The following is a 25,154-nucleotide window of genomic DNA, read 5'->3' as shown; positions in this document are numbered from 1 at the left end:
CAATCACTGAAGATGACTGCTCTTGTTCAAGTCTTTTCTCACAACTCCTTTATCAGACGTCAAATTTGTGCATGAAAACTTTTCAGTGACGTTTTACTCCATATTTTACCTCTTCAAAACAAACAATGGAAAATTTTTTAATGGGAAGTCATTTTGTGTCTGGGAGTACGGCCTACACCAGCACTCCCATGTGTCTATCTCTCTCCTCCTCAAAATAAGGGGATAGAGATGTCTTTTCACATGGGGATGAGAAAGATAGACTCATGGGAGTGGAGTGCTGGCGTAGGCCACACTCCCGGACAATTCTTTTTCCCTTTTTTAATACAAAAATTTTACATGTTTTCACATGTCATAATTTACACGGGAACAAACAAAGCCTCAGGAAATCAAAATACAGATCTAAAATAGGGCAAAGAAAACTTATTATGTAGCACCAATTTGATAATCCACAAAAAGTCCTTGTCCTCGAGTAAAAAAGATTGCTTGCTACCTTCATGAGTAATCATACAGTGATATGCTCTTGTCATCTGAAACACTCACGAGCCGACCTGCCCGCACACCAGTCCCTCCTGGAGGGCGAAATGCCACCCCCCAAACCTGGTCTGTGTGGTTGCTCATTGTTTGCACAGCGGCCCTCATGTTCAGGTCCCAAAGCCGTACAGTTCGGTCACTTGAACCTGTTGCAAGTCCAGAACCATCAGGGCTCACATCCAGACTCAAAACCCAGCTTGCATGACCTGACATGGCCCCAAACAGGTTCTTTCCCTCGGCATCGTACATGTGCACATGAGAATCATCTGAGGCCGAAAACAGTACTCGTGTGTCAACAGGGGAATATACGAGCGATCTCACAGGCATGCAATGGCCTTCCAGGTTGTGTAGAAATTTGGCACGGGCAACATCGAAGACACAGATTGTGCCATCCATTGACCCACAAGCCAAACGTCTCCCATCTAAACTCCATGCAACAGAAAGGACAAACTTGCCACTCCCACTCCTATCAGAAGGATTGGATCCCTCAGGACGGGGAACAGTAAGAGTGGCAGCTAGCTGCCACGTAGCAGTGTCCCATAGCTTGACTGATGCACTGCCCCCGCCAGCAACTGCCAGAATTGTACCCTGAAAGAGGTGTAGTAGTTTGATGGGTTAAAGATAATCACAGCTTTCTATCAGATTAACGTTATATCGTTCACTATTCCACCCATATTAAATAAAAGAGTTAAGCAGGTAACAGCCTCAATAATCTCAGATAACTTGGGAACTAAAAACATCTTATGGAAGATTTAAATAACAATGGTAACTGGAAAGAAAAAGATCAAAAAGGAAAATCTGTAATATGATCAAGGACCAGTAAATTAGCAATTAGCATGCAACCATAAAGAGGTGATTCAAGCTCAATTTCATGAAATCACAGAAAACCCAAGCCAACCAATCTATAAAATTGTTAACACACATTGAACAAGTCTCTAAAGTAGAGGATCAGTTATCTTCGGCCAAAGGAATGAAGTTGCATGACTCACCATCCACTATGAATGAGAACTAATAAAATGGACAACAAAAGCGAGATATCCAAACAGGATGCGTCACACAAGCCTGACAGTACAATGTAGATCACAAAACGATCTGATACCGTATCGGGATGAATCAACAGGGATACATCAAACTTTTGAGTCATTCTGTTCAGTGGACCATCCCAATGATAGACCCTGCCTGCAGTTCGTGACCCTAATGCATTATTTTTGGGTTTCAGACAAGCTTAGCAAAAATAAATTTTTAGCAGTAGGCCAAGCTTGATGCTGATCAGTGCTACTGACACACTGGTAAAGGCCAAGTGGGACATTCTAAAAACTGCAATGAAAAGGTGAAACGGTTAATCAGAAGAAAAGCAGCCCCCCCCCCCCCTCCCCTCTCTCCCCTCTCCCCTCTCCCCTCCCTTGCTTTGTTTATTGTTCAAAGAAAACCCTATTACAAATAACCTATGAGACAAAATTGCCTCTATATTCTTAATGCACTGAATCCAACCATTCTAACCAAAAAAATTATCAAAAGCCTACAATAGTGCATCCCAACCAGGGGTCAAGTGTGCCTAATCCTCTAAATTGTGGACATTGAATTTTGCATTTCTATGATATATCAGTTATCCTTTCAAGATAGAGTCAGCTTGCTTCCCTAAATAATCAGGGAATAGAGGTAATTTTTAATAATATAAGCATAAACAAACATGTCAAATCTTCCACAATGATTTCTCAGAAATCAGTCTCACTTGCTACTTCTTCAACCATGCTCTAGAGATAAATTTTATAGGTCAGGCTGTTAGTTCAGAGTATCTACCTTCTAAAAGCTTCCAAACCTTGAGTTTCCACACAAAGGACTTTCAACCGTGGACCACATATTGGATAGGGGAAGAAAGGTCATGAACGTATTCTCCCTTCTCAGGTGGGATGGATGCTCAGTTTGTCATCTTCACATTCTTGTGTGTGTATCTGTGTGTGCAAGCGCGCATGTGCAAGGAGAGTGATGTCTCTGTTTTTATTGCAAGATTTCTTTGAGGTTGGCTGACAGCCTGGCATAGTTCAAGTTTATTGAAGGTCTTGGCCATCAAATTCAGTGGCCTTAGCTAATGTTCTTCCCTAACAAGATTGCAGGCTCACTACCTAAAGATGGTGACAAGTGATCTTTATAAAAGGGACACTGATTCCAACAACGAAGAGGAAATGGCATAGTGATGATGAGGGGTCTACAAGTGAAGTAGAATTATATTGCCAAAAGAGGTTTCTGAGGTGTTCTTTCAATGATTTTATATGTAGGCTAAGAATACAGTCAGATATTTGACAAAATTGTAGACTGAGTAGCAAAGCAAATTCAAAAATTGAAAAGGAGAACTCTGCTAAGCATTGGCATTTGTTGAATCCAAGGTCTCTGTGATGTGATCCCAAGTTCAATAAAAACCTGGTTTAGGTCACTATGGACCCACCAAAATAGAAGTAAACTCAAATTAAAGGTATAATCGCAAATCTGTAAATTCTGGAACAGTCAGGACCCTTGAGAATAGAGTAAACAGGATCAAGGACTTAACAGTAATTAAGACTACGAGGAAACAAGGGGTTTTGCACAATTTCAGAGGTCTCTGCCGTGGTTGCAAAGCTCTATCATGGGCTCAATGAGTTGAGTAGGCGGGCGAAGTACTAGTCCCAGGTAGTTAGCAGCGAGGCCCAACATCTCTGGATTCCCACTTGGCTTCTGCAACTGTGGCTCTGGGAAAGATTCCCCAAGCTTGGGCCAGAGCCTTAAAATGAAAATAAGAATACTACATGTCTTCTCCTTACGACTAAGGATAAAGGTGCTAGAACTGATGTTAACAGATCAACTCAGCAACCACAAATCAAGTCCAAATAACATGGAACTTAAGGATAAGATTCACAATTCCCTTACCTCTTAATCCCGACTGACGTCTGACCAGAATAACCGTTAATTTATTCAAGAAAATTTCTGAAATCAGAACCTGGCGGTAGTTGCAGGTTCAGATATAGTCCAAGGTCTGGTTCTCGCAGGAGAGGAAACTTTACAAGATGAGACGCTAGTGATTAGTTGCCCTAAGTAGGCAAACTAAAGGGTGTGATGGAGAATCCAATAAAGGATCTGCAACTCAGGATCAATTCTGGAGGACAACCACAATACCACATTGAGATCAGGTTGTGTAGGACCTTTGGGGACTTGTATGGAGGTAAGCTTAAGCCTGGAATAGTGGTTTAGACAACGGATTGAGGGAATCAGTTCTGGACTCGAGAAGGGCTGCAAGCTAGGGAAGATGAAAAGTCACCTAGCCATGGTTCAGAGGTTTTGGGTTTAAGGCTGCAGGTTCTTAGATTGTGGGTCAGTTAGGCTGTTTGATGAGAGGTTGAAGACAATGAAGATAGTTTGAAGTTGATGTTAGAGAGAGGATAAACAAAATAATAAAAGATAACTTTGGCTGCTAGAGATCCACTAGAACCCACCTTAGGAATCCACCAAAAGAAATCCACCTTTGACTACTTGAGTTTGCAAACAAGAATTCTCAACGAGTTTTTTTTTTTTTTTTTTTTTAATTCATGGTGGCAAGAGAGGCTCCCACGGTTCTCTTATATAGCCCAAGGCATGGAGGCTAAATGCCTCTTGAAACTACAAAATACAATAAAAGGACTTTTCGGATTCCAAGACAAAGGTAATTCCCAAGAAGTCGAATTGAAAAGACTAAGCAAAAATTAAAACTTAACACTAAACTTTATACTACTTAGGAAACTGAAAAAGACTACCTAATAGTCCTAGGAATAAGAAAAGGCTCATAACCATGCCTTGGAATACAGAAAAGACGAGTACTGAAAACTAGGAGATACTCTAGTGGCTTCCTAGATGCACATCAGCATATGGGCTGGACTTGGGAGTCTTGGGCTTGGGCCTGCGCAAGTATTTTTTGGAGAGTAGGCGTGCTGGCCTATTGGTTGGTGGATGCTCTGCATCAGGGTGTACCCAGTGCATGAGACTCCTGCCACTGCGGGGTCTGGGGTTAATATTGAAGATATTCCAGAAATTTCAGTCATCATGGAAGAGTCAGCCCTTGATGTTCCGAATGCCGAGGCTTACATTGAAGAATTTGAAGCAAGCAAAGTTGAGGCAGCGGATGATGTGGAACTTGGCACTACAGTTGACAAGGTGGTTGAAGAAACCATTGAGGAGACTGTGAATGACAAGGAAGAACTTAAAGAGCTCAAGTTTGAAGCAAAGAAGGTCAAAGACATATTCTTGAACGACCCTATGGACATGGCTGATGATGTGGAAGTTGAACATGTGGAATCTGTTATTCCACCAAAATACTTTGAAGAATGAACTCTTCACATTTTGGATTACATTCATATCTTCAAGGAGCTGCAAGAATATTTGTTTGGACATAAATTTGAAATCCACCACATGAAGATCAATCCCATCCACTTCAAAATTCAAGGTCGAATTTTTTGAATTAATCTAAAAGGGGGAGAGTTGATGTAGGACAAAACATGAAGAAGAAGAGGCCAAAACACTGTTCACGTGAACAGTATCACAGCCATATTTTCCTTGCGTGGGGATAATTTTTAGAAGATTTTGTGAGCCCATCAAGTGGAGAAAGATTCTATCCTAATGCTGTCATAGTTTAGTTTCCATTTTCAGCTTTAGAAAGTATATAAGGTAGTTTCTAATTTCAGTTTGTTATTATTTTTGTTTTGTTCTCTAAAATAGGAGTTTCTATTTTGAAATAAGGCAGCTAGATATTTTAGGAGGTTTCTATTTTGGTTGTAAGCTAGCAAGTTAATTTCTCTTTTTATTTTCTATTTACTTGAGGGGCAAGGTATTGCTGCCAATATATGTAATGGCTCTTAGTAGCCTCCATATGAATTAGTGAAGATTGAGATTATTGCTTTGGCAAAGAAACTCTGTCTTATTGTGAGGATGAAGGGCTGAGAGAGCCGAATCTCCTTATCCCCTCTTCTCTTCCTCCCTCCCCTACTCAACCAACACTGTTGTGCTGCTTCTGTGACTGCAATTAATCATTGTGAGAGTATACTTTGAAGACCTGAGTCAAGCCTGTTCTTTTCATTGTATCAATCCTGCTACAATCGATCTATCACTGGTTTCCCTGGTTCGAGGTCGACAATGCATTACTTATGTTCTTACCAACTATCATTTTCTAACTGATAAAGATTAGTTAGAGATATTTGGGTTATATTTCTTTTAGGCACTGATGAAAATTTTATAATTAAAATATGAATGAACAATTCAAAAGAGAATTGAAAGCTCGGACCAAAAGTGGAGCCCTTTGGTCTTCTGTATTTTTTATATGGTCAAGTTAATAATAGTAGGGATGGATGTGGCAAAAGGGATGATCACTTATTAGATGTCTGTACAATCAGAGCTTGATGGCTGAAGAAGAAGCAGCCTCATTCAAGCAGAGTTTGGAGTAGCCCTACTTCCTAAGAGTAATTTTCAACTTACCAGTTACCACACCATTCGGGGTATGATAAGGGACAATATAAAACATTCTCTGCTTCCCCATCCCAAATATCTTTAATCATCCATTAACAAGGAGGAGCAAAAAAAAAATCAACCAAAACAATTGTCTCCTAAATAGTGAACACCTCCCCCACCCCCCCAAAAAAAATGTTTTTTTGAGATTTCAATATATTTATATAGGAAAAGAAAAAAGAGCAGATTCACAGAAGTAACAACAACAGACAGAATAAGCTTTAACCTTGGGATCAAACTGCATTTGCCAGACTTCCGAAGGGGGGGCTTCAAGAGTGGCGATCGTGGCGTTTGTATCAACATCGAAAACTCGCACAAAACTATCAAGAGAAGCGGAAGCTGCTATCACTCCAGAAGGATGAGCTGCAACCGATACAACGCCAAGGCAGTGTCCAGTGTTTGTTCCCTCCAAGACGAGCTCGTCTGGTCGCCACAACTTAACTGTCTCATCAAGTGAACCAGTTAGCAAAAGCGTTGGTCGAGTGTCAGTTGCAGGAACCCAAGTAGCTGCCCAAATTGATTCTTCATGAGCGTTTTCAACAGATTTCAAGCCCGCAAGCTTCATTGCTAATGTAAAACCCTAGGAAGGCGAGAAGAGGAAGAAGTGCTCCTTTCTTTTCTCCCAGTGGGTGATTTGATTTGTTCCCCTGCTCGAGATATATGGAATTCTACCTCACAATCTTGTCTCTCTGGAGGCAGGTCAGGACTCAGGACTACTCTATTGTTCTTTAACTTTCATGTTCCCCTCTGTTACTGGACTGCAACTGTTCTCGACTTTGTGTCCTTTCTAGGTCAAAATAGATAGATTCCTTTCAATTTTTTGGGAAAAAACCAAAATCTGACTTGCAGTTTAGGGCTGAAAGCGAGCCGGTCCAATATTAGCCAACTTCGAGCCATAACCGAAAGACATTACAAGACTGCTTGAATGTGTCCCTAGTATGAATTTAGCTCCTCTCCAGGAGGCATGCGCCTAGGGTGTTGTCAGGGGCATTCAGAGGCGCTGTCAGGGGCATTCAGCAGTTGAGCTGTGTCGCACACATCTCAGTGCACACCTAGGGCTGTATGCGACACAGCCCAATGATTGGCAGCGCCCTGGGCATTCCCTGCTCCCTGCTCCCTGAAGATGATCCTAATACATTTTTCATTTTGAATTTTTTTGAATATATAGATGATCTTAGGATGTAAAGATCCCAAATGCTCAAGCTTGTCTAATTACCTGAATGCCTAAATTGGAATACCCAAGATAGATGATTATTAGTATAAACTAAGTAAAAATAGAACTAATGGTTGATATCCATCATAATTCTTGACTTAGCCCTTTGGTTTACTTAGCATAATGTATGAATCAACTAGAAGATATGTCCAAATGATATGAGTTGATGTTGGTAAAAGGCTCATAACAACATTGGCAGTTGATTGAGCGGCCAATTGGTACATGCACAATGCACCACTAGTTATTGAGAACACATTATATGTAGATAGTCAATGCACTGGCCCACTAAACAATCAACCAATAAAGTCTGAGATGTGTTCAAATCTAGTCCACATGGTAGCGGTCGACTGGCATTTAAAAATAGAATCGTTGGAAAGTTAAACAACTCAAAATTTGACTAATAAAAAGTTCCTCAATAAATAAAGGAATGTTGATTTTTATTTTTTTTAACCAAAAAAAAAAAAAAACATTATGGTCAAATTATGGGGAAAACCTTGGTGGTTTAAAACTTGAATATTTCACGGTCCATTGAGCTAAAACTTAATGATCATATGAGTGTTTGAAAAAATAACATTTGAGCATTGAAGATTGATTGATTGAGCTATATCTTGTATTTCTACCTTCAAAGAGATAACTTGTATTTTGGTTGTTTAGCCATTTTAGTTATTACTTTATTATGATTGTATAAAGGGGTTTCCTCAACTTATGTATGTGTGGATAGATCACGTGGTGATTGTTGTAAGGGTCGATAGATCTTGAAAAATCTATTATGTGAAGTTGATAGATCTCAAAAACCTATCATTGTGGTGGTGTTCCTCTACCCTGCAATGAGAGTGTGGAAGTAGATTTTAAGCCAGGAGCTTGAAGAATGGATGTAGGACAATATTAAGCTCATGTCAAACCACTGTAAAGTCGGTGTGTCATGTCAAACCAATGTAAAGTCGGTGTGTGCAGTCTCTCTTTTTATCTATCTCCTACGTCTATTAAGTTTGATTAAATTTACTAACATTGGTTGGAGTTGTGAGATAAATTGAAAAAAATATGTGAAATTGGCTAATATTATGCATTACATAATTCGACCCCTGTTGGGTTGCCTATACGATTCTATAATATGAAATCAATTTATTTATTTTATCTAGCTAAATATATGTCCCAATCGTCACACAATTTTTTCAACAAACTCATTACCTAGTGATTTTGGGGAGGTTTCTACATTATGTATTTTGTTTAGTCTATATTCTTCATCGAAAAGCCACAGGAACAGTAGGCACCATGTTTTGAGACAATTGTATTTTTTTTCAATTCCAAATTACTAAGCAAATGAACAACCCTACAAATAATTGATCTATTCGTGTCATGGGTCACACTTGTTGATAAGGAACCATGGTTCTAAGTATCGGTATCGTATCACCTATATCGGGCAAAACGTATCGATTTTGCTAGTCATCGATATCGATAACCTATATATGTTTTCTTATTTTTTTATTAATATTTTTGAGTGGAAGGGTTCTTTAACCATTGAATGGGTCCAGTAAAAGGCTTTCTTGCCACCTTCTCCTTCACTTTAGAAACCAACCATTAAAGCCTTGTTTGTTTAGACGGGGACTTAGGTGGGGTGGGAAAATACTGATGTGGAACTTTAAAATCCCAACCCAACTTTGTTTAGTTATCATAGGGTGATGAACTTACAAAAACTCAGACAACATCGTTAAAAGCTTTGTCTTGAAAAATCTCACTCTTATCTTATCCAAAGACCCACCAAATTGGTGAGACTTTCTTACAAAAAAAAAAATTGGTGAGACTTTGGTTAATACTAAGGGTAAAGTACATGTACCCCCTGTAATGCACCCAATATTCCTCGTACCCCCCTAAGCTTCTGATAAGTCCACGTACCACCCCTCAATATTCCATGTACCACCCCTACTTTACCCCCTAATGCCACTTAAGTCCACACCAAGTGTTAAATGCTAAAAAATGACCAAATTACCCTTTCTTCTATCTTTTCTAATATTTGAAAAGACCTAATTGCCCTGATCTATTTGCTAAAATTTAAAAATACCAAAATGCCCTCTTCTTCCCCAAATCATTATGTTCTTTTACATACCCACCACCACCACCCACCATTAACACCATCACCACCGTGAAGCCCCACCTCCAGCACCACCGCCACCCACCACCATTAATACCACCAATCATCTTCTTCCCTAGATCGTTTCTCCGAAACATGAAACCCTAAACCCATTTTAGGGTTTCAAAACCCCACTGCCGCCTTTAGCAGCGGCCAAACCAGAGGACCAGAAAAATTTCTTATCTAAACATGACAAGAATACGATTACCCAAAAAAAAACAAAAGTACTTGGAACATTTTTCACCAATCTAAGCATTAATCGGCATATAATACCTCAAATCCAATTTGGTGGGCGTGATTAATGGTATCCATTTATTCCAATCTTCCAAGAAACCAAATTTCCAATCCCATTTCACATCTTCACTTGCAAAAGACTTAGAAGTCTCTCCTCTCTGATTGCTTTCTATTTCTTAGTTATTATCCATCTTCAAAGCTCGCAGAGTTGCAGGCTTCATGGTTGAAGAAAAAATAGTTTCTGTATGTTGTTGATTTTATGATCTCTCACTTCTCATCAGTCTTCTTCAATCAAAATTGATGGGATATCTTAGCTGCAGAGCTGAATCTGCTGTCTTAACCTCCAATTCCAACACCAGTACAAGCTCCATCTCCACCTACTCTGCCCACAATCCCAAGAAGAAGAATCACAGAGAAGAAACCCTCAAGATCCAACAATTCGAGTGCAGTGACCTTGAACAAGCCACCAATGGTTTCTCAGCGTAGAAACTATTGGGTAGAGGCAGCCATGGTTGCGTTTATAAGGGCGTGCGGCCGTCTTGTCGCTGTCAAGAAATCCTCCAGAGGCGGCGGAGGCGGCGGCAGCGGCATCATTTCTCGTGCTGCATCCTCTGCCGACAGCAACAGCAACGAAGTGGACAACGAGATTGATATCCTCTCCAAAGTCCACGGTCCTCAACTCATGAACTTAATGGGCTTCACGAACGATTCAAGAGATCGTCTTCTTGTTGTCGAATTCATGAGTAATGGAACTCTTTATGAAGTTCTTCACAATAGTTCTCGACCCCCCCAATTGGGGTCGAAGAATCAGACTAGCCCTTCAGTCTGCTGAGGCTATTGATACTCTTCACTCCTCCATTCCTCCTGTAATTCACAGAGACATCAAGTCTACAAATGTGTTGATTGATCTGAATTTCAATGCGGGATTGGGCGATTTCAGGCTTGCGTTGCGCTGCCACGTTGACAATTTCCGACTCTGGTCAACGCCGCCAGCAGAAGATGATGATTTGGTTGTAGTGGTGGATATGTAAAAGAAGATGACGATTTGGAGAAGATTAGGGCATTTTACTCTTTTTAAATTTTAACAAATAGGTCAAGGCAATTAGGTCTTTTCAAATTTTAGAAAAGAAAGAAGAAATGGTAGTTTGGTCATCTTTTAACATTTAATACCTGGTGTGAACTTATATGGCATTAGGGGATAAAGCAGGGGTGGTATGTGGACTTATCAGAAGCTTAGAAAGAATACAAGGAATATAGGATGCATTATAGGGGGTACATGTACTTTATCCTAATATTAATGGGAAAAGTAAATTTCTCTCAACATTTCCATCCCAAACAAAACTCTACCAATATGTGGGTCCCATTTTCCCATCTTTCCATCTTCCCAACAATCCCACCCCACCTTCTTCTCTAAACAAATGGGGCTAAAGGAATATACACACAAGGGCATAATGACCACCATACATTCTGAAAATACGGAAATGACCAAGGGTGCGATGGTCATTTCATATGCCTGTATCTGGGTGTAGTGGCGTTCGTTGCCGGGTGGCGTTATCTTTCCCTTTCCCAAACTAAAACTTCCCAGCTCTGACATATGATTTGGCGGGAAGAAGAATATCTTTACTTCTCTTGGTTGGAAGTATTTGAAATCGAATAAACCAACGGTCCTGATCGAATCAATCAGGGTTCTTTGGGCGCCAAGGTCCGCCCGCAATATCGTATACCCAGGCCAGTTCCGTAATTTAAGCAAACAGTTTCATATTTAAGATATCCTTCTCCAGCACGTCACAACTCACAACAGTTCCATCGTCTTCCGTTTGTAATACAAATTTGGAAGAAGTGAGTGAGAGGAAAAAAAAAAAAGGGGTTTAATGAACGACAGCGATTTGGAGGTTCTAGCCTTTGAGCAGCGCAGAGAGCTAATGGCCGCTAATGACCTCGAATCCGATCTCGATTTAGCCTATCGCTTGCAGTTGCAGGAAGCCTTGTCTGCTTCCATCGCACTTCAACCTTCGTCCTCTTCTTCTCCTCCACATCCCCCTCCTCCAGTGCCGAGGCATGCAGATGAAGGTGTCGCTGACGGTGATATCTCTCATCTCAGGCGAATCCAAGCTCAAGAACTCGAGAGGTTCCATCAAGAACGCAAGGATCGTGAGCGTTGCGAAACTGAGATGCGTAGGATTTCTTATGAACTCAAGCTCCGCGTTCACGACCATCAGTTCGCTCGTGAGATCGACCGCATCCCTGAGGACGAGTGGCAGGAATATGGGGACAACGTCGAGAGGCCTATGGGGGAGGGTTGCTCTAGTCAGGCTCCTGATCAGCCTTTCAGGTTGTACTTCAAGGGTTTAATCAGTGATGAGTGGGTTAACGGTTCCAAGGTTAGGTTGTCGGCCATTGGAGTTGCCATCTGCGACCCTTGCGATGATGTGATTCTCCAGATACAGAAGCCGTTCGCCGGTGATGGGATGAATAATAGGACCATAGATGCCAAAGCTTTGATCGAAGGTCTCAACGCCGCTCTGTCGTTGGGGATTAAGAAAATCGCCTTTTATTGCGATTCCTATACACTCTTCCAATTCGTGAGTTCTCCTAATTTTTCTTTCCAATAATTTAATGTATTTCTTTCTTCTCCATCTTATGAACCGCCACTGAAAACTTATAGAACTCTGCATTCTAGTGTTCTTGCAATTTTTGAATTCTCCTTGATTGTTCTTTCGAAGTTTTTTAGGGGTTTTTTTTTGGGGGGGGGGGGAATCCCTAATTTTTCTTTCCAATAATTCAATGTATTTTCTTCTCCGTCTTATGAACCGCCATTGAAAAATTATAGAACTCTGCATTCTAGTTTTCTTGCTTTTCACAGCTTAGTTATGATTACTATGTTTCCCTTTTACCGTCATGGTTGTGATGCAGATAAAACACAGAATTGGGTTTACGATTTTAACGGGCTTAAAATATATGTGATTTACTTTATCACTTAGTCTAGTTAGAGTCTTATTTATTTATTTTTTATTTTTATTTGTTGAATTTTAGTTAGACTGGACTAGGTCTCTAAGATTGCAGCCTTATTTCAGTTTCTTTGTTTTAGAATTTCAGTTTTCTAGTTATTTTAAGTTGCCTTATCAGTTCAAGATTGGTTGAGGTCTTTCCGTTTTTGAATCTTTAATATAAGTTTAAAGGGCTAGAACCTTGCAGACAAATTTGAGTAATGAAAGATTGGCTTTTGCCTTTGGTTCTGTGGTGATTTCAATAACCCTTGTTGGTGATTCCAAGGTTGGGATACTGGTGATAATTCCAGCCCTGTAGATAGTGATTCCAGCTCTATCAGGTGGTGATTCCTGTTCATATCCTTTCTATCTTCTCTTTCAGTTTAAAAAACCCACAAACAATCCCATCTTTACCATTGATTTTTTGTTTTCTTCTTGAAGTCAAACAATCTAAAAAATTCAGCTTTTAATTTTGGGTTTTAGTTCTGGTTTTATATTTTGATCTCTAATATCTCATTTTCAGAATCCTATTTGCTGCCATAATTTCTGGATTTTGAAATTCTGGTTTATCCTGGGTTTTCCAGTTTACTTATTTGAGTAGGATTCTTCTACATCTTGAGATCTAGCCGTAGATGTTGATCATGCTTTGCTGTCTTGTTCTAACTATTGAACTGATCAAGCAATTCAAGTTTCAGGCCAATCGGAATTGTTTTTTTCCGACTTATTTAATTTTCTCCTAATCTGGTTTGTCCTACTTTCTTGTGATCCCGTCTAATGTAGTTCTTGATTGAATATAATCCAACCAGAAACCAAAACCAGAATATGTTCTTCAAAGGGTAATTCGGTTAGGGTTAAAGTAATGGAAAAGGTCAAATTTAGGGTTAGAGTTTAGTAGGGTTTAGGGTTTGAGGTTAGGGTTAAGGTAAGTTGATGTAGGGGAGTTTTCCAGTGAAGGTCTCGTTTACAAATAACCAGTCTAAGGCTTCTGAACAGAATCGGCAGCAAGGTTGATTGAATTAGGGTTAGATTTTGGAAGATGGGAAATCACAGGTTTAGGGTTAATGGCTGGGCAGAATTGGTGCAAGTTTGGATTGAGTTATCTAAGGAGGTAGAGAAGCACTTGAACCAAGTTTGATGTGGTTTGGATGATTGGATAATGTTATGTGGATAATGTTATGCTGGTCGTGGGTGGTCTGGAGGAGTAGAGGAGAATGGTTGGGGTTTTGATTCAATTCACACTTGATTTTAAAGAACAAACTTGGACAGAATTTCTTTGTTGATGTAGAATACTTCTTGAAGTCAGAACTTGAATGTAACAGCAATGGAGAAGACGAGTAACCAGTTCAAACCACATGGGCTTCCCACCGCAAGTTGTCAATCAAAGCAAACACCGATTCAGTCAGCCTTGATCAAACATAAGACAAATTCTTCTTGAAGAAGACAAGTTGCAGCAGCAGCTTTGTGAGAAAATTTTCAAATTGTGAGGTGAATTGAACCCCCCACAGTTTACTTTATTTGTATGGGCCATAAGGCCTTTTTCCTATTCAGCTTAGGAGACAAAGAGCCTCCTAGCCGACTCTGTACATTGAAAAGAATTTTTAAAAGGGTCATGTGACCACTTCACATGACTACTAAAACAACCTACCCGGCTATTACATCAAGGTGATAATTAAGTTGTCACATGACCTACTAAAAAACAAGTAAACTAATTCAAATTAAAAGAATCATGTGACCACTTAAGTAATCACATGACTATTGCATCAAAATAAAAAAACTAAGTATAAAAACTAACTACTCTACTTGGACAGCTTTGACTTCTTCTTCTTTCCGACATAAGTCTCCACATCTGCATCAGCTCTCCCCTGCTTGAAAACATTCATCTCTGACGAATGGGTGAAGGACATGTATCGCTCATATAACTTAGAGTCGAGCCTCTTGAAGTTGTCGACGTAAATCCAAAGCGACCTTTCCACTTGATAAGGAGAGCATGGTAACCACTGCCATATCATGTGGCCTTGTGCATGTCATCCAAGACCTCTCTTCAATGACGTCTTCAGTGGGTGATTTGAATTGGGGCAGCCTCAACATGTGTTCAAAATGACCATCATCTGAGTTATGACCCATATAGAGATGTAAAACAGCCAAGTTGAAGACATTGCTTATGTTCATATCAACAAGCAATTCGAGCACATAAGCATTAGCTCCAATGCGTTTTAACACCTTTTACGGACCCATTTTCTTAGGATGGAGCTTGGTATTGACACCTGGTTGGTGTTTCTCAGGGTTAACACGAACCATAACCATGTCTCCAGGTTTGAACTCCACATATCGTTGATGACGATCGGTAGTAGCTTTGTAAACATCATTGCTAAGAGCAATGCGTCGTCGAACATCAGCATGTACTTCAGTAATATGGTGCAAAACTCATTTGCTTCCAAGCTTACCCTAGTTTGAGAGGGGGGGGATTAAGGTAACAAGGTCGATAGGACGCCTTAGCTGAACTCCAAGTAAAATATCAAATGGTGTATGTCCCGTTGTCCTGTTCATCGAACTGTTGTAGGTGAACTCAACAATCTCAAGAATAGAAGGCTACGTCTTCTCATAATCATTGACCAAACACCTCAACAGATTTCCTAAACTCCTGTTCACTACTTCAATCTGCCCATTAGTTTGTGGATGAAAGGCGGTAGAAAACAGCAACTTCGTGTTAGTCTTCAACCATATTGTCTTCCAAAAGCAACTCATGAACTTGATGTCATGATCGGAAACAATAGTGCTTGGCAACCCATGTAAGTGCACAACCTCTTTAAATAACAGCTTTGCAATATGAGAGGCATCAAATGTCTTGCGACAAGGGAGAAAATGTGCCATCTTTGAGAAACGGTCCACCACAACCATGATAGAGTCATACCGTTCTCTAGTAGGAGGTAACCCAAGAACAAAATCCATGCTGATATCAATCCATGGTGTATGAGGAACCGACAGTGGTGACTGGAGACCTGTATTCTGCTTGGTACTCTTAGCCAACTGACAAACCTGATACCTCTTGATTATATGATCTACATCCTTGGCAATGTGTGGTCAATGGTAACGGTCAATAACCTGTAGAATGGTCTTATCCTTCCCAACATGTCCTCCCAAGCCTCCTCCATGTAACTCCTGATAATGTGATGGCGTAGGGAAGAATCTGGTATACACAGTCGTGTCCCCAAAAGCAAATATCCATCATGAATGGAATACTTACAGTGTTGTCCACCTTATTGCGACTCTGAATAATGGACATTGAAATTCTTATCTGAAGCATACTCATCACGGATCTGCTCAATGCTAAGTGCATGTGTTGAAAATGTGTTCAGAGTGAGTACCTTCCTGCTCAGTGCATCTGCCATTGTGTTCTCCATTCATGCCTTGTACTTCAGAGCGAACACAAATTCCTGTAAATAAGCGACCCACTTAGCTTGCCTATTGCTGATTGTCTTCTGTGAATGTAATGCTTGAGTGCTTCATGAGTCATGACCAGTGTAAAGAATAAATTCTTTACCAATGAGATAGTGCCTCTAGTGACGTAACACTTGGACAACTGCATAAAGCTCCAGACCATATGTTGAGTAGCGTCGCTTAGCTTCATCAAGTTTCTCGCTATAGAAAGTGATAGGGTGCCCATCTTGCATCAATACACCTCCCAGACCAATATGTGAATTGTGAAGCATCAGTTGCCACTTCAAATATACGGTCAAAGTCTGGTAAGCATAACATAGGAGCCTTTGTCATTTTCTTCTTGATAAGATCAAAGGCCTTTGCTGTTGCGGCTGTCCATTCAAACTTTTCCTTATTTTGTTTGGTACATTCAGTGATGGGTGCCATGATTGCACTAAAATTCCAAATGAAACACCTGTAAAATGAAGCTAAACCATGGAAGCTACGGGCTTCAGTAAATGTCTTCGGTGTAGGTCAATCAATAATACTCTTGATCTTGTCTGGATCGGCTTCAACACCCCGTGAAGAGACAATAAAACCAATGAATATAACCTTTGGCTGCATGAATGAGTACTTCTTGAGATTGACATACAACTTCTCTTGGTTCTCTTGACAACGCATTCCCAAGACTTGCTGCAAGTGGTCAATATGGTCTTCTGGATGCTTGCTATAGATCAAGATATCATCAAAATAAACAACCAAAAATCGGCCAATGAATGGACGAAGTACTTGTGTTATAACACGCATGAAAGTACTGGGTGCATTCGTTAGACCGAAAGGCATGACTTTCCACTCGAACAGTCCATCCTTGGTCTTAACTTCCATTCATCTCTAGGCCGGATACAAATCTGATGGTAGCCACTTCGAAGCTCCAATTTAGAAAAGATCTTAGATCCCGACAGCATGTCTAACATATCATCAAGCCATGGTATGGTGAACCTATACTTCACTGTGATCTTGTTGATTGTTCTGCTGTCCACGCACATATGCCAGGAACCATCTGTTCTGTAGTAGCTCATCAACCTATCGCTTGAGCTCTGCATGCTCTGTAGGACTGAGACGATAAAAGGGCAAATTTGGTAGTACAGAAAAAGGTACCAAATCAATAGCATGCTGAATATCCCTAATGGGAGGGAACTCATCAGGCACTAAGTCAGAAAAATCGGACAGCAGCTCTTTGATGGGGTGTGTGAGCTGTACTTCCGGCTGTGTAGTGACTTCTCTAGTAACCAAGGCCAAATCAGACCTGTATCTTGGCTGATTTGTTCAAATTCCTTATGTGGAATGGCTAGTAACTTCTTCTCATGACCTGTACCCTTCTGAATTGTTCGTAATAATTGTCGTTTGTGCAATTCAGCATCTAGGTTATTAGGCTGAACACTGTATGCTGTCCCTTGTGTTGGAATACACACTGATTCTTCTTGCCACCATCCATAACATCATTGTCATATAGCCATGGCCTCCCAAGCAAAACATCATTGAGTCTCATAGGGATAACATCACACCAAACATTCTCTATATAACGATGAAGCTGTAAAGGAACTGAGAAACTCTGATTTACCTCTAAAGTCTGACCATTCAGCAGAGATACTTTGTAAGGCTGTGGATGTTTCTCAGTCTTTAGACCTGCCCTCTTCACAAAAGCTTAAGAAGTAACATCAACACAGCTGCCACTATCGACAATCACCTGTATGGTTCGAGTCGGGAACAGCTTCTCTGCTAAGCGGGGTTAAGGCTGCATACATTATGACCCTCCCCAGACCCCTCAGTGCCGCAGTGGTGGGAGCTTCGTGCACTGGGTTACGCCCTTTTATCCTATTTTATTTCCCATATGACAACATCGCTTTTTCTTCCTTTTCACTCCTATGTTCTATCTCATCTACACCAATTGACTATCTATTTCCTTATTTCTCCATTTATTTTATCCTTTCTACCCCCACAGTAATACTTGTCCCTTGTATTCTCTCCCTGCAATTTCGTCACTGGTTTCAATTATGATACCTAATTAGATCTGGCCAGATTAACCATCAGATTTGAATCTTCTTCCACCTCTCCTTAATTGAGCCCATCACTTGTAGATCCACCATTCACTCCACATTACCTAGACTGAGATGAACCAGGCCCAAACTTGAATTTTGGTCCAGAAGTACTTAGGAAATTTTTATTTGTTGGGTGTTATTTTTGTAATTGGAATTTTCATTTTTTTTATATAGAAGTTAGCTATTGACAAGAGTGATATATTCAGTTTTAGGAACTGAATGGAATTCCTTGTTTGAATGATATTATATCTTTTGGAGTCTATATATCAGCATGTGGCCATGTACCCCATCGATTCACCAGATTGATTGAATATAAGTATTGTTTTTTAGTTATGTTTTCTGGTTGCTCTCTTCATGGTTCAAGATCTCGGCGAGATCTCGCTTTTGACTTGATCTCGTAGGATCTCGAGACGAAACGCCATACGATACACAATATGTCATTATCTCGCTTGAGATCTCGAGCTATTTCTCGTTCCGGTTCGACTCGGTAGAACCAGAAAGCTCATAATACACCATAACTCGACGGGATCTCGACTCGCTCTCCCCTATCTTGCCTCTGTGAAAGGGAAACTCCATCTTTGGGTCTTTTTATTTTTCATTTCTTTTGGCAAATCACACCTCCAACACCTCATCAAAGCTTGATTCATTGAAGATTGAAGCTGCTAATCTCCTCCAAGCTGCATCTCAAGAACCTAAGGTAACTATTCATCTCAAAAACTATATTTTTCATAGAAACATGATCTAAACTTGTAGACTACCCACTTAGGGTCCGTAGTCAAAGTAACATTTTGGGTTTGAATTTGTAAAAACTAAGGGCTGCACTGTGTTTAGAAGGCCTAAAATAGGGGGAATGCCAAGTTTCAGCCCCTATCTTGGCCATATGGCCACCGAAACCTACCATCGAGTTCAGGAAGAAAAATACATGATCTCGCCGAGATCTCGGTTTCGTGGCCTGGCGAAACCGAGACCTAAAACCTTGGCTCTCTTATAATGTGTGTTTAAGTTTCAGTTCTTAGTGCCAAATATTGAAATCTCAATACTGTCCTCTGTTTCTGATAATTCTCTTCAACAGGACTATCGTACCATCTGAAAGCCCATTAAAATATTATTTTCTTCAGCAAGACTGGGCGAATCCAATCTCAGAGTTACAGCTCTGTTTGATTTACCTTTGGGAAGTTACAGTCCTCCCTAGAATCCCTGCTTTACCGTCTCTTCTTCCCCCTTACTATTTACTCATAAATACAATCTTTGGGTAGCATATGGGAAAATCAGAATAAAACATTTTTTTTGAAAACTGCACTAAACTTATGGAATCTATTTAATTTCTCATTTTTCTTCAAATTCTTTAATCAGATCCTGGTCCTACGTGTTGTCCCAGCCTCTGTCATCTTCTGGATTCCATTCTAGATTGTAGGCCCCACCATGTGCAAACAGTCAAAGAAGATTACAACAATTCCTAAGCATCAAATCTTAAAAATGGCAACTGAAGTCATCCCATTATGATGCTACAACCTGCCATAGAGAATGCCTGACTGAAATTGTAAAATCATGTGTGATAGGTGCCTAATGAAAAAGGCTGCTAATTATTCTCCTAACAACCTCACGAGATTTGGAGATAGATTGGTCAAGCATGCATCCTCTCGTTCCAAATAGTTCAGCAGATGGCTCCAGTACATATACTCCATAGAAGCTAACTTTTGAAATTGAGACATTCCAGATCCAGTTTCATCAGTACTTTATAGTAAATTCACTTGTTCTATTTTGTATTAAATAGTGAGTTTCCTTGTTTGTTTTAGCCATCGTTAGATTAGGTTGTTCGTCATAAGTTGAGATTTAACCCCCCAGATGTAGAATAATTTTGGTCATTAAAATCTGAGTTTTTGTCAGTGATCTTAACCATCATTCACCTATTAAATTGCTAATGATCTTAACCATTCTTAGTTTCTTTATGTTCATCAGTACTCCATAGCTTGCAATGATCTTAATCATCATTCACCTATTAAATTCTTAGTTTCTTTATGTTCTTTATTTTCATCATTTTGAATCTGTCTTTATCCACTGACTGCATCTAGTCCTTTCTATCACAACCAAGTGGGTTCTTTAAACAAGAACCTTTTTTCTTTTCAAGAAATTCACACTATTCTCTGAATTATAGTCTCTTTTGGCCCCTTTACTAAATGTCATTCCTGTTTAAAAACTATGCATGGACTTGAATACCACTTGGCTTCTTTTTGAAATCTCTCTCTATCATTTTATTTCACTCATTATCTCCTTTCTTTTTTTGGTGTGGGTGTTCCCATTAATTTATTTTTTTGTTGGCTCTGTACACCTTTTTTTTTTTTTTTATAGGATGGGGTTCTTCACTACCTCTTAAGCATTGATGCATCATATAAAAAAAGGGCTTACCCAGTGCACAAGGCTCCCGCCACTGTGGGGTCTGGGGAGGGTCATAATGTACACAGTCTTACCCCTGCTTTCGCAGAGAGGCTGTTTCCAGACTCAAACCCGTGACCACTTAGTCACAATGGAGCAACCTTTACCGTTGCAGCCTTTATCAATGCATCATATACTTGGAATGAATGACCTAGAGGATTTGTAGAGGTGGGTATCAAAATTCATGTTGGGAATAGAAGTATGTTGAAATTCTGGTCTGATGAGGGATTTCCTTCAGCTATGGTTTCTGGACTTGCCTAATTGCAGCAGATAAGGAGGCCACTTGCAGTTAATCTATGAAGGGAAATCAGGTGGTGTGGAGCTCTGTGATGTGAAGAAATGTTAATGATCCATCTAAGCCTGATTGTACGAGTTGGGCAGCTTCAATGGATGGATGGTACTTGGTCATATTCGTAGTTGTCAAAGCGACTAGGCAACCCAAGGCGTTGGAGGGGTGCTTAAGCGACAAGGTACGCCTATGCGCCCTAGGCATGCATTAATGGTTATATATAATATAGCAATGATAATTTTATATAATTATGTTTATATGCAACATAGAAGTCGTATCAATGCAATATGATATAATTATGCTAGTAATGACCTAATATGAGAAAACCAACATATAATAAACAAAACATAGGATTTAATATAAAAATACTCATCAAAAAACAAAGTAACAAACATAAATCAATGTAAACTCGTGAAGTGTCAACAATGCGTGTTGTCGCCTTGGATCCAAGAAAGAGCCTGGACGCCTAGGCGATGCCTTGGCTACTCCTTGACAACTATGGTCATATTTAAATTATGCCTCCTAGTTCAATGAGTGGATGGGCTGGAAAAGCTCTTTTGTTGAAGAAGATGTGGAAGATGAAGGTGCCTAGGAAAGTGAGATTTTGGATGGTTGTCAATAATAAAATCCTTACTGCAGGCTCTCTCAGTCCAAGGGGGTGGCAAATTCCTAACAGCTGCAGTTTTTCTTAGATTGAAGTGGAATTGGTTCCTCACTTGTTTCTAGCATGTCCTATTTCTTGGTACATATGGGGTGAGATGTTATTTGTGTTCAATTAGTTTTGGCAAGCCCAGCAGGCATTCCCAATCTGATTATATCTTTGAGGAGCTATGCTTTAAGTGGAAAAGTAAAGACATATTTGAATTTTGAACTGCTGTCTGGCAGTGGTCTGTGGAGCTCTATGGAAGGAAAGAATCGTACATTGCCAGAATACAATACTAACTGGAGGTCCTTAATTTTTGTCTAGTTGGTTGACATTTTCCCTTGTAATAGCAAACAAAACACTGTTCAACCACCTCACTTGGCAGCCTTCAATCATACTGCTTTTCTTTCTCCACAAACAGACCAACATATATTGAAAAGAAAGAGGTTCAATGGATATTCTTTGCTGATGAATTCAACGAGACCACGACTGCTCAAGAGTCCCTGTTATAATGTTAGGAGGCACCACCCATAGCAACAATCAAACAAATAAAACTGTGCCGAACTCCAATTAGGGAAACTTATTTATATTTTTTACTTGCTGTAGTGCAAGTGCAGTAGCCTTTGCAAATTAAATTGGTCCACTTTTGAAGATTTTCTTTGAAAGGAAACCGTTTGGAATGTGTGCATCTATCTTAGAAACATCCTGTATCAAATTACTTGCTAGAACTTCAGTTACTGTTGTTCACAAATTCTTTTTAGAAATCTTTGACTCAGGAGTAAGTTTTTGTTGATTCAATACCTTGAATAGGGCTGACATTGTAATTCTTGGTACAGATTTCTGGGAAATGGGCTGTAAAGCAGCGCAAGTTGGCTATGTTGGTTGATCAGGTGGCTCTTCTTGGAAGGAAATTCGTGAGTTGCAACCAAATCCTTGTGGCAAGGAATGATGTTAAGTTTGCATTTAAACTTGCAAGGGATGCAATAGATTCTCAGCTCACAAGGTCCAAGGAGTCTAGACAGGGCATGATCCTGACTGAGACCTGTACCATCTGTTTGGAAGATACTGATCATGTGCAAATGTTTGCTGTTGATGGTTGCTTGCACCGCTATTGCTTTTCTTGCATGAAACAGCATGTGGAAGTCAAGTTGCTTCATGGAATGGTGCCTGGATGTCCTCATGAACGCTGTAAATCAAATCTGAACGTAGATAGTTGTAGAAGATTCTTGACCCCCAAGTTAGTTGAGACCATGAGCCAACGCATAAAGGAGTCTTCAATTCCTGTAACAGAGAAAATTTATTGTCCATACCCAAAATGTTCTGCTTTGATGTCAAAAAGTGAGGTTCTAGAGTATGCCACTAATGTAACTGGTGCTAATCAAACTGGAGCCAGGAAATGTATAAAATGTCATGGCCTCTTCTGTATTGATTGCAAGGTCCCGTGGCATAGCAACATGACCTGTTTCAATTATAAAAGGTTAAATCCTTACCCTCGTGCCGAGGATGCTAAGTTAAAGTTTCTTGCAACACAAAAGCTCTGGCGCCAGTGTGTGAAGTGCAATCACTTGATTGAACTAGCTGAAGGTTGCTTCCATATGACATGCAGGTACTTATCTTTGTGCTCTGCCGAATTATATTTCTCACAAATAAGTCCTCTCCTGCTTGCACTGTTGCCAGTAGAATGTAGTCTGAATTGATAGGCATCAAGGAAAAACTTGTTCCTTTAGAGCATGTCACATCCTTGGCACTTTTGGTGAGTAGCGAATTGACCTGTGTTGTTCAGTTGGTAGATCAGTTGCCAGTAGAATGTAGTCTGAATTGATAGGCATCAAGGAAAAACTTGTTCCTTAAGAGCATGTCACATCCTTGGCACTTTTGGTGAGTAGCGAATTGACCTGTGTTGTTCAGTTGGTAGATCATTGTCTAACAATTGGACTTCATTTTTTCTACATCTCGATGTGGGTGGTTCAGTAAATTATTTGTGTTCTGATAGATGATTCTTGCTCCATCTCTGTGAAAGAGCTACTTTAATCACATTTCCATTCTTCTGCAGGTGTGGTTATGAGTTTTGCTATACCTGTGGAGCAGAATGGAAAAACAAGAAACCCACTTGTTCCTGTCCACTATGGCACGAGCGCAATATTATGTATGATGGTGATTTTGATGAGGAAGATGAGTACGACTCTGATGACTTTTGAGATAGTTGTTCCTGGCTTTTGGGTGAGACGATAACTTTGATGATGAAGATATCTATGATTCCAATGAGTCGTATGAGATACAGGACGAGTCTAACAGACTCTCTCTCTCTCTCTCTCTCTCTCTAGGGGAACAAATTAGTGGAGAAAACATTAGTCACCTCCATGTTTGCTGTAGAAAGTATTACTCTTAACCTTATTACGAATGAAAATAAGTGCTTTTATGGAAAGTGGATTATGAATTTCTGCATTAGATGAAACGAAAATTTATGATACTTTTGATGCTTATCATCCTGTCGTAGGTTGATTTTCCCTTCATTCTTTGCATCAATTTAATGCTTTGTGAATTAGACTTGGTGTTTGGAATTGTTTGCAGTGTGGGAATAGTTTAAAAAAACAATTAGGAAAACCCCAAGAGTGGTTCATAACATTTGTGTTTCAATAGATAGTTTTTGTTTTGCAAACAAAAAAGGAAATTTTATTGGAAAAGAAAGTATTTGCTATCGGTTGGTGCTTCCTTCTCGGATCCCGATCTTCTACGGCATGCTGTGCTGCTGCCCGTGGTGGCCTAAGTGGTGCAGATACATGGATGTGTGTATTGACCACCTTATCCCTGCTTGAGTGCCTTACCCAAGTGGGGATAAGACAGTCATTGCACATGTCCATGTGTCTGCGCCGCTCAGGTTGCTACGGGCAGCGTGCCGTACAGGGTCTATATTGTTCCTTCTCACAGTTTCTCTCTCTCATCATTTAGTACACGTGCCCCTTTCTTTTATTAAATATACAGTTTCACTCCCTGCTGTTGGCTTGGTTTGCTAGGTGTCCAATATATTCTCTGATTTGACATCTCCCACCTGATTTCATCCTTTCGATCTATAAAAATTATGAAACAATCTAGGTCTTTCATTATTCGTAGATATACTTTCTAGGTATGCTAGACTTAACAATTTCTCTTCTGAGGACAACTTCTCTTCTGAGGACATTACTGTTAATGTAGGTATTATGTTTAATGAATGAATTTTCGTTTTCTTCAGCAAAAAATAAAAAAAATTCTCTGATTTGCATGCATTTACTCCTACATGGGTACAGATGCAGCTGAAATTTTGTAGCTTAGGCCTCAAAGTCCTTTGCTTTATGTTTCAGCCCAAGTAGAACTCCCAGCCAAGTGGCAACATAAAGTGTGTCCTTTTTATTTTTTGGTCAGAACATAAAGTGCGTATTTAAGGAACGAGGTTTCCGCCACTGCAGGGTCTGGGAAAGGTCATAATGTACGTAATCGTATTCATGTTTTTACAGAAAAGTTAGGGGATTTTAATCCGTGACTACTTGGTCACAATGGAGCAATCTTACTGTTGCTAAGTGACAACAGATTCTAAATGTCCAGGAGTAGGAAGATGTTTGTCAGGGATACTAGAAAAATACTTTGGAAATGTATATGGTTGAATTTTTTTGATAATGTGTAATATGATTGAATTTTTGTATG

The 25,154-nt window shown here is 39.9% G+C and overlaps 3 protein-coding genes across 3 annotated transcripts in view; 2 read left to right on the top strand and 1 right to left on the bottom strand.

The window, feature by feature from the left end:
• Positions 1–392: 392 nt before the first annotated feature.
• On the bottom strand, positions 393–23,798 carry LOC122652131 (WD repeat-containing protein VIP3). The gene is made up of 4 exons (XM_043845803.1): positions 23,768–23,798; positions 17,369–17,374; positions 6,260–6,640; positions 393–1,119 (listed from the first exon to the last, which is right to left on the bottom strand). Exons 3-4 carry the CDS (start codon positions 6,596–6,598, stop codon positions 493–495), a joined length of 966 nt encoding a protein of 321 aa, XP_043701738.1. The 5' UTR covers positions 6,599–6,640; positions 17,369–17,374; positions 23,768–23,798; the 3' UTR covers positions 393–492.
• The window catches only part of LOC122652132 (ATP synthase subunit d, mitochondrial), a 29,501-nt gene continuing 10,282 nt past the window's right edge, over positions 5,936–25,154 (top strand). The window contains exon 1 of the mRNA XM_043845805.1: positions 5,936–5,947. The gene's annotated coding sequence lies outside the window, so the exon portion shown is untranslated. The remainder of the gene's footprint in view (positions 5,948–25,154) is intronic.
• Positions 11,424–23,679, top strand: LOC122652130. The gene is made up of 3 exons (XM_043845802.1): positions 11,424–12,190; positions 22,313–23,082; positions 23,530–23,679. The coding sequence occupies exons 1-3, from the start codon at positions 11,480–11,482 to the stop codon at positions 23,672–23,674; spliced, it is 1,626 nt and encodes a 541-aa protein (XP_043701737.1). The 5' UTR covers positions 11,424–11,479; the 3' UTR covers positions 23,675–23,679.

This window comes from Telopea speciosissima, chromosome 2 (assembly GCF_018873765.1).
Source record: "Telopea speciosissima isolate NSW1024214 ecotype Mountain lineage chromosome 2, Tspe_v1, whole genome shotgun sequence".
NCBI classification, from domain to species: Eukaryota; Viridiplantae; Streptophyta; class Magnoliopsida; order Proteales; family Proteaceae; genus Telopea; species Telopea speciosissima.
This window is presented reverse-complemented; position numbering and strand designations above follow the sequence as displayed.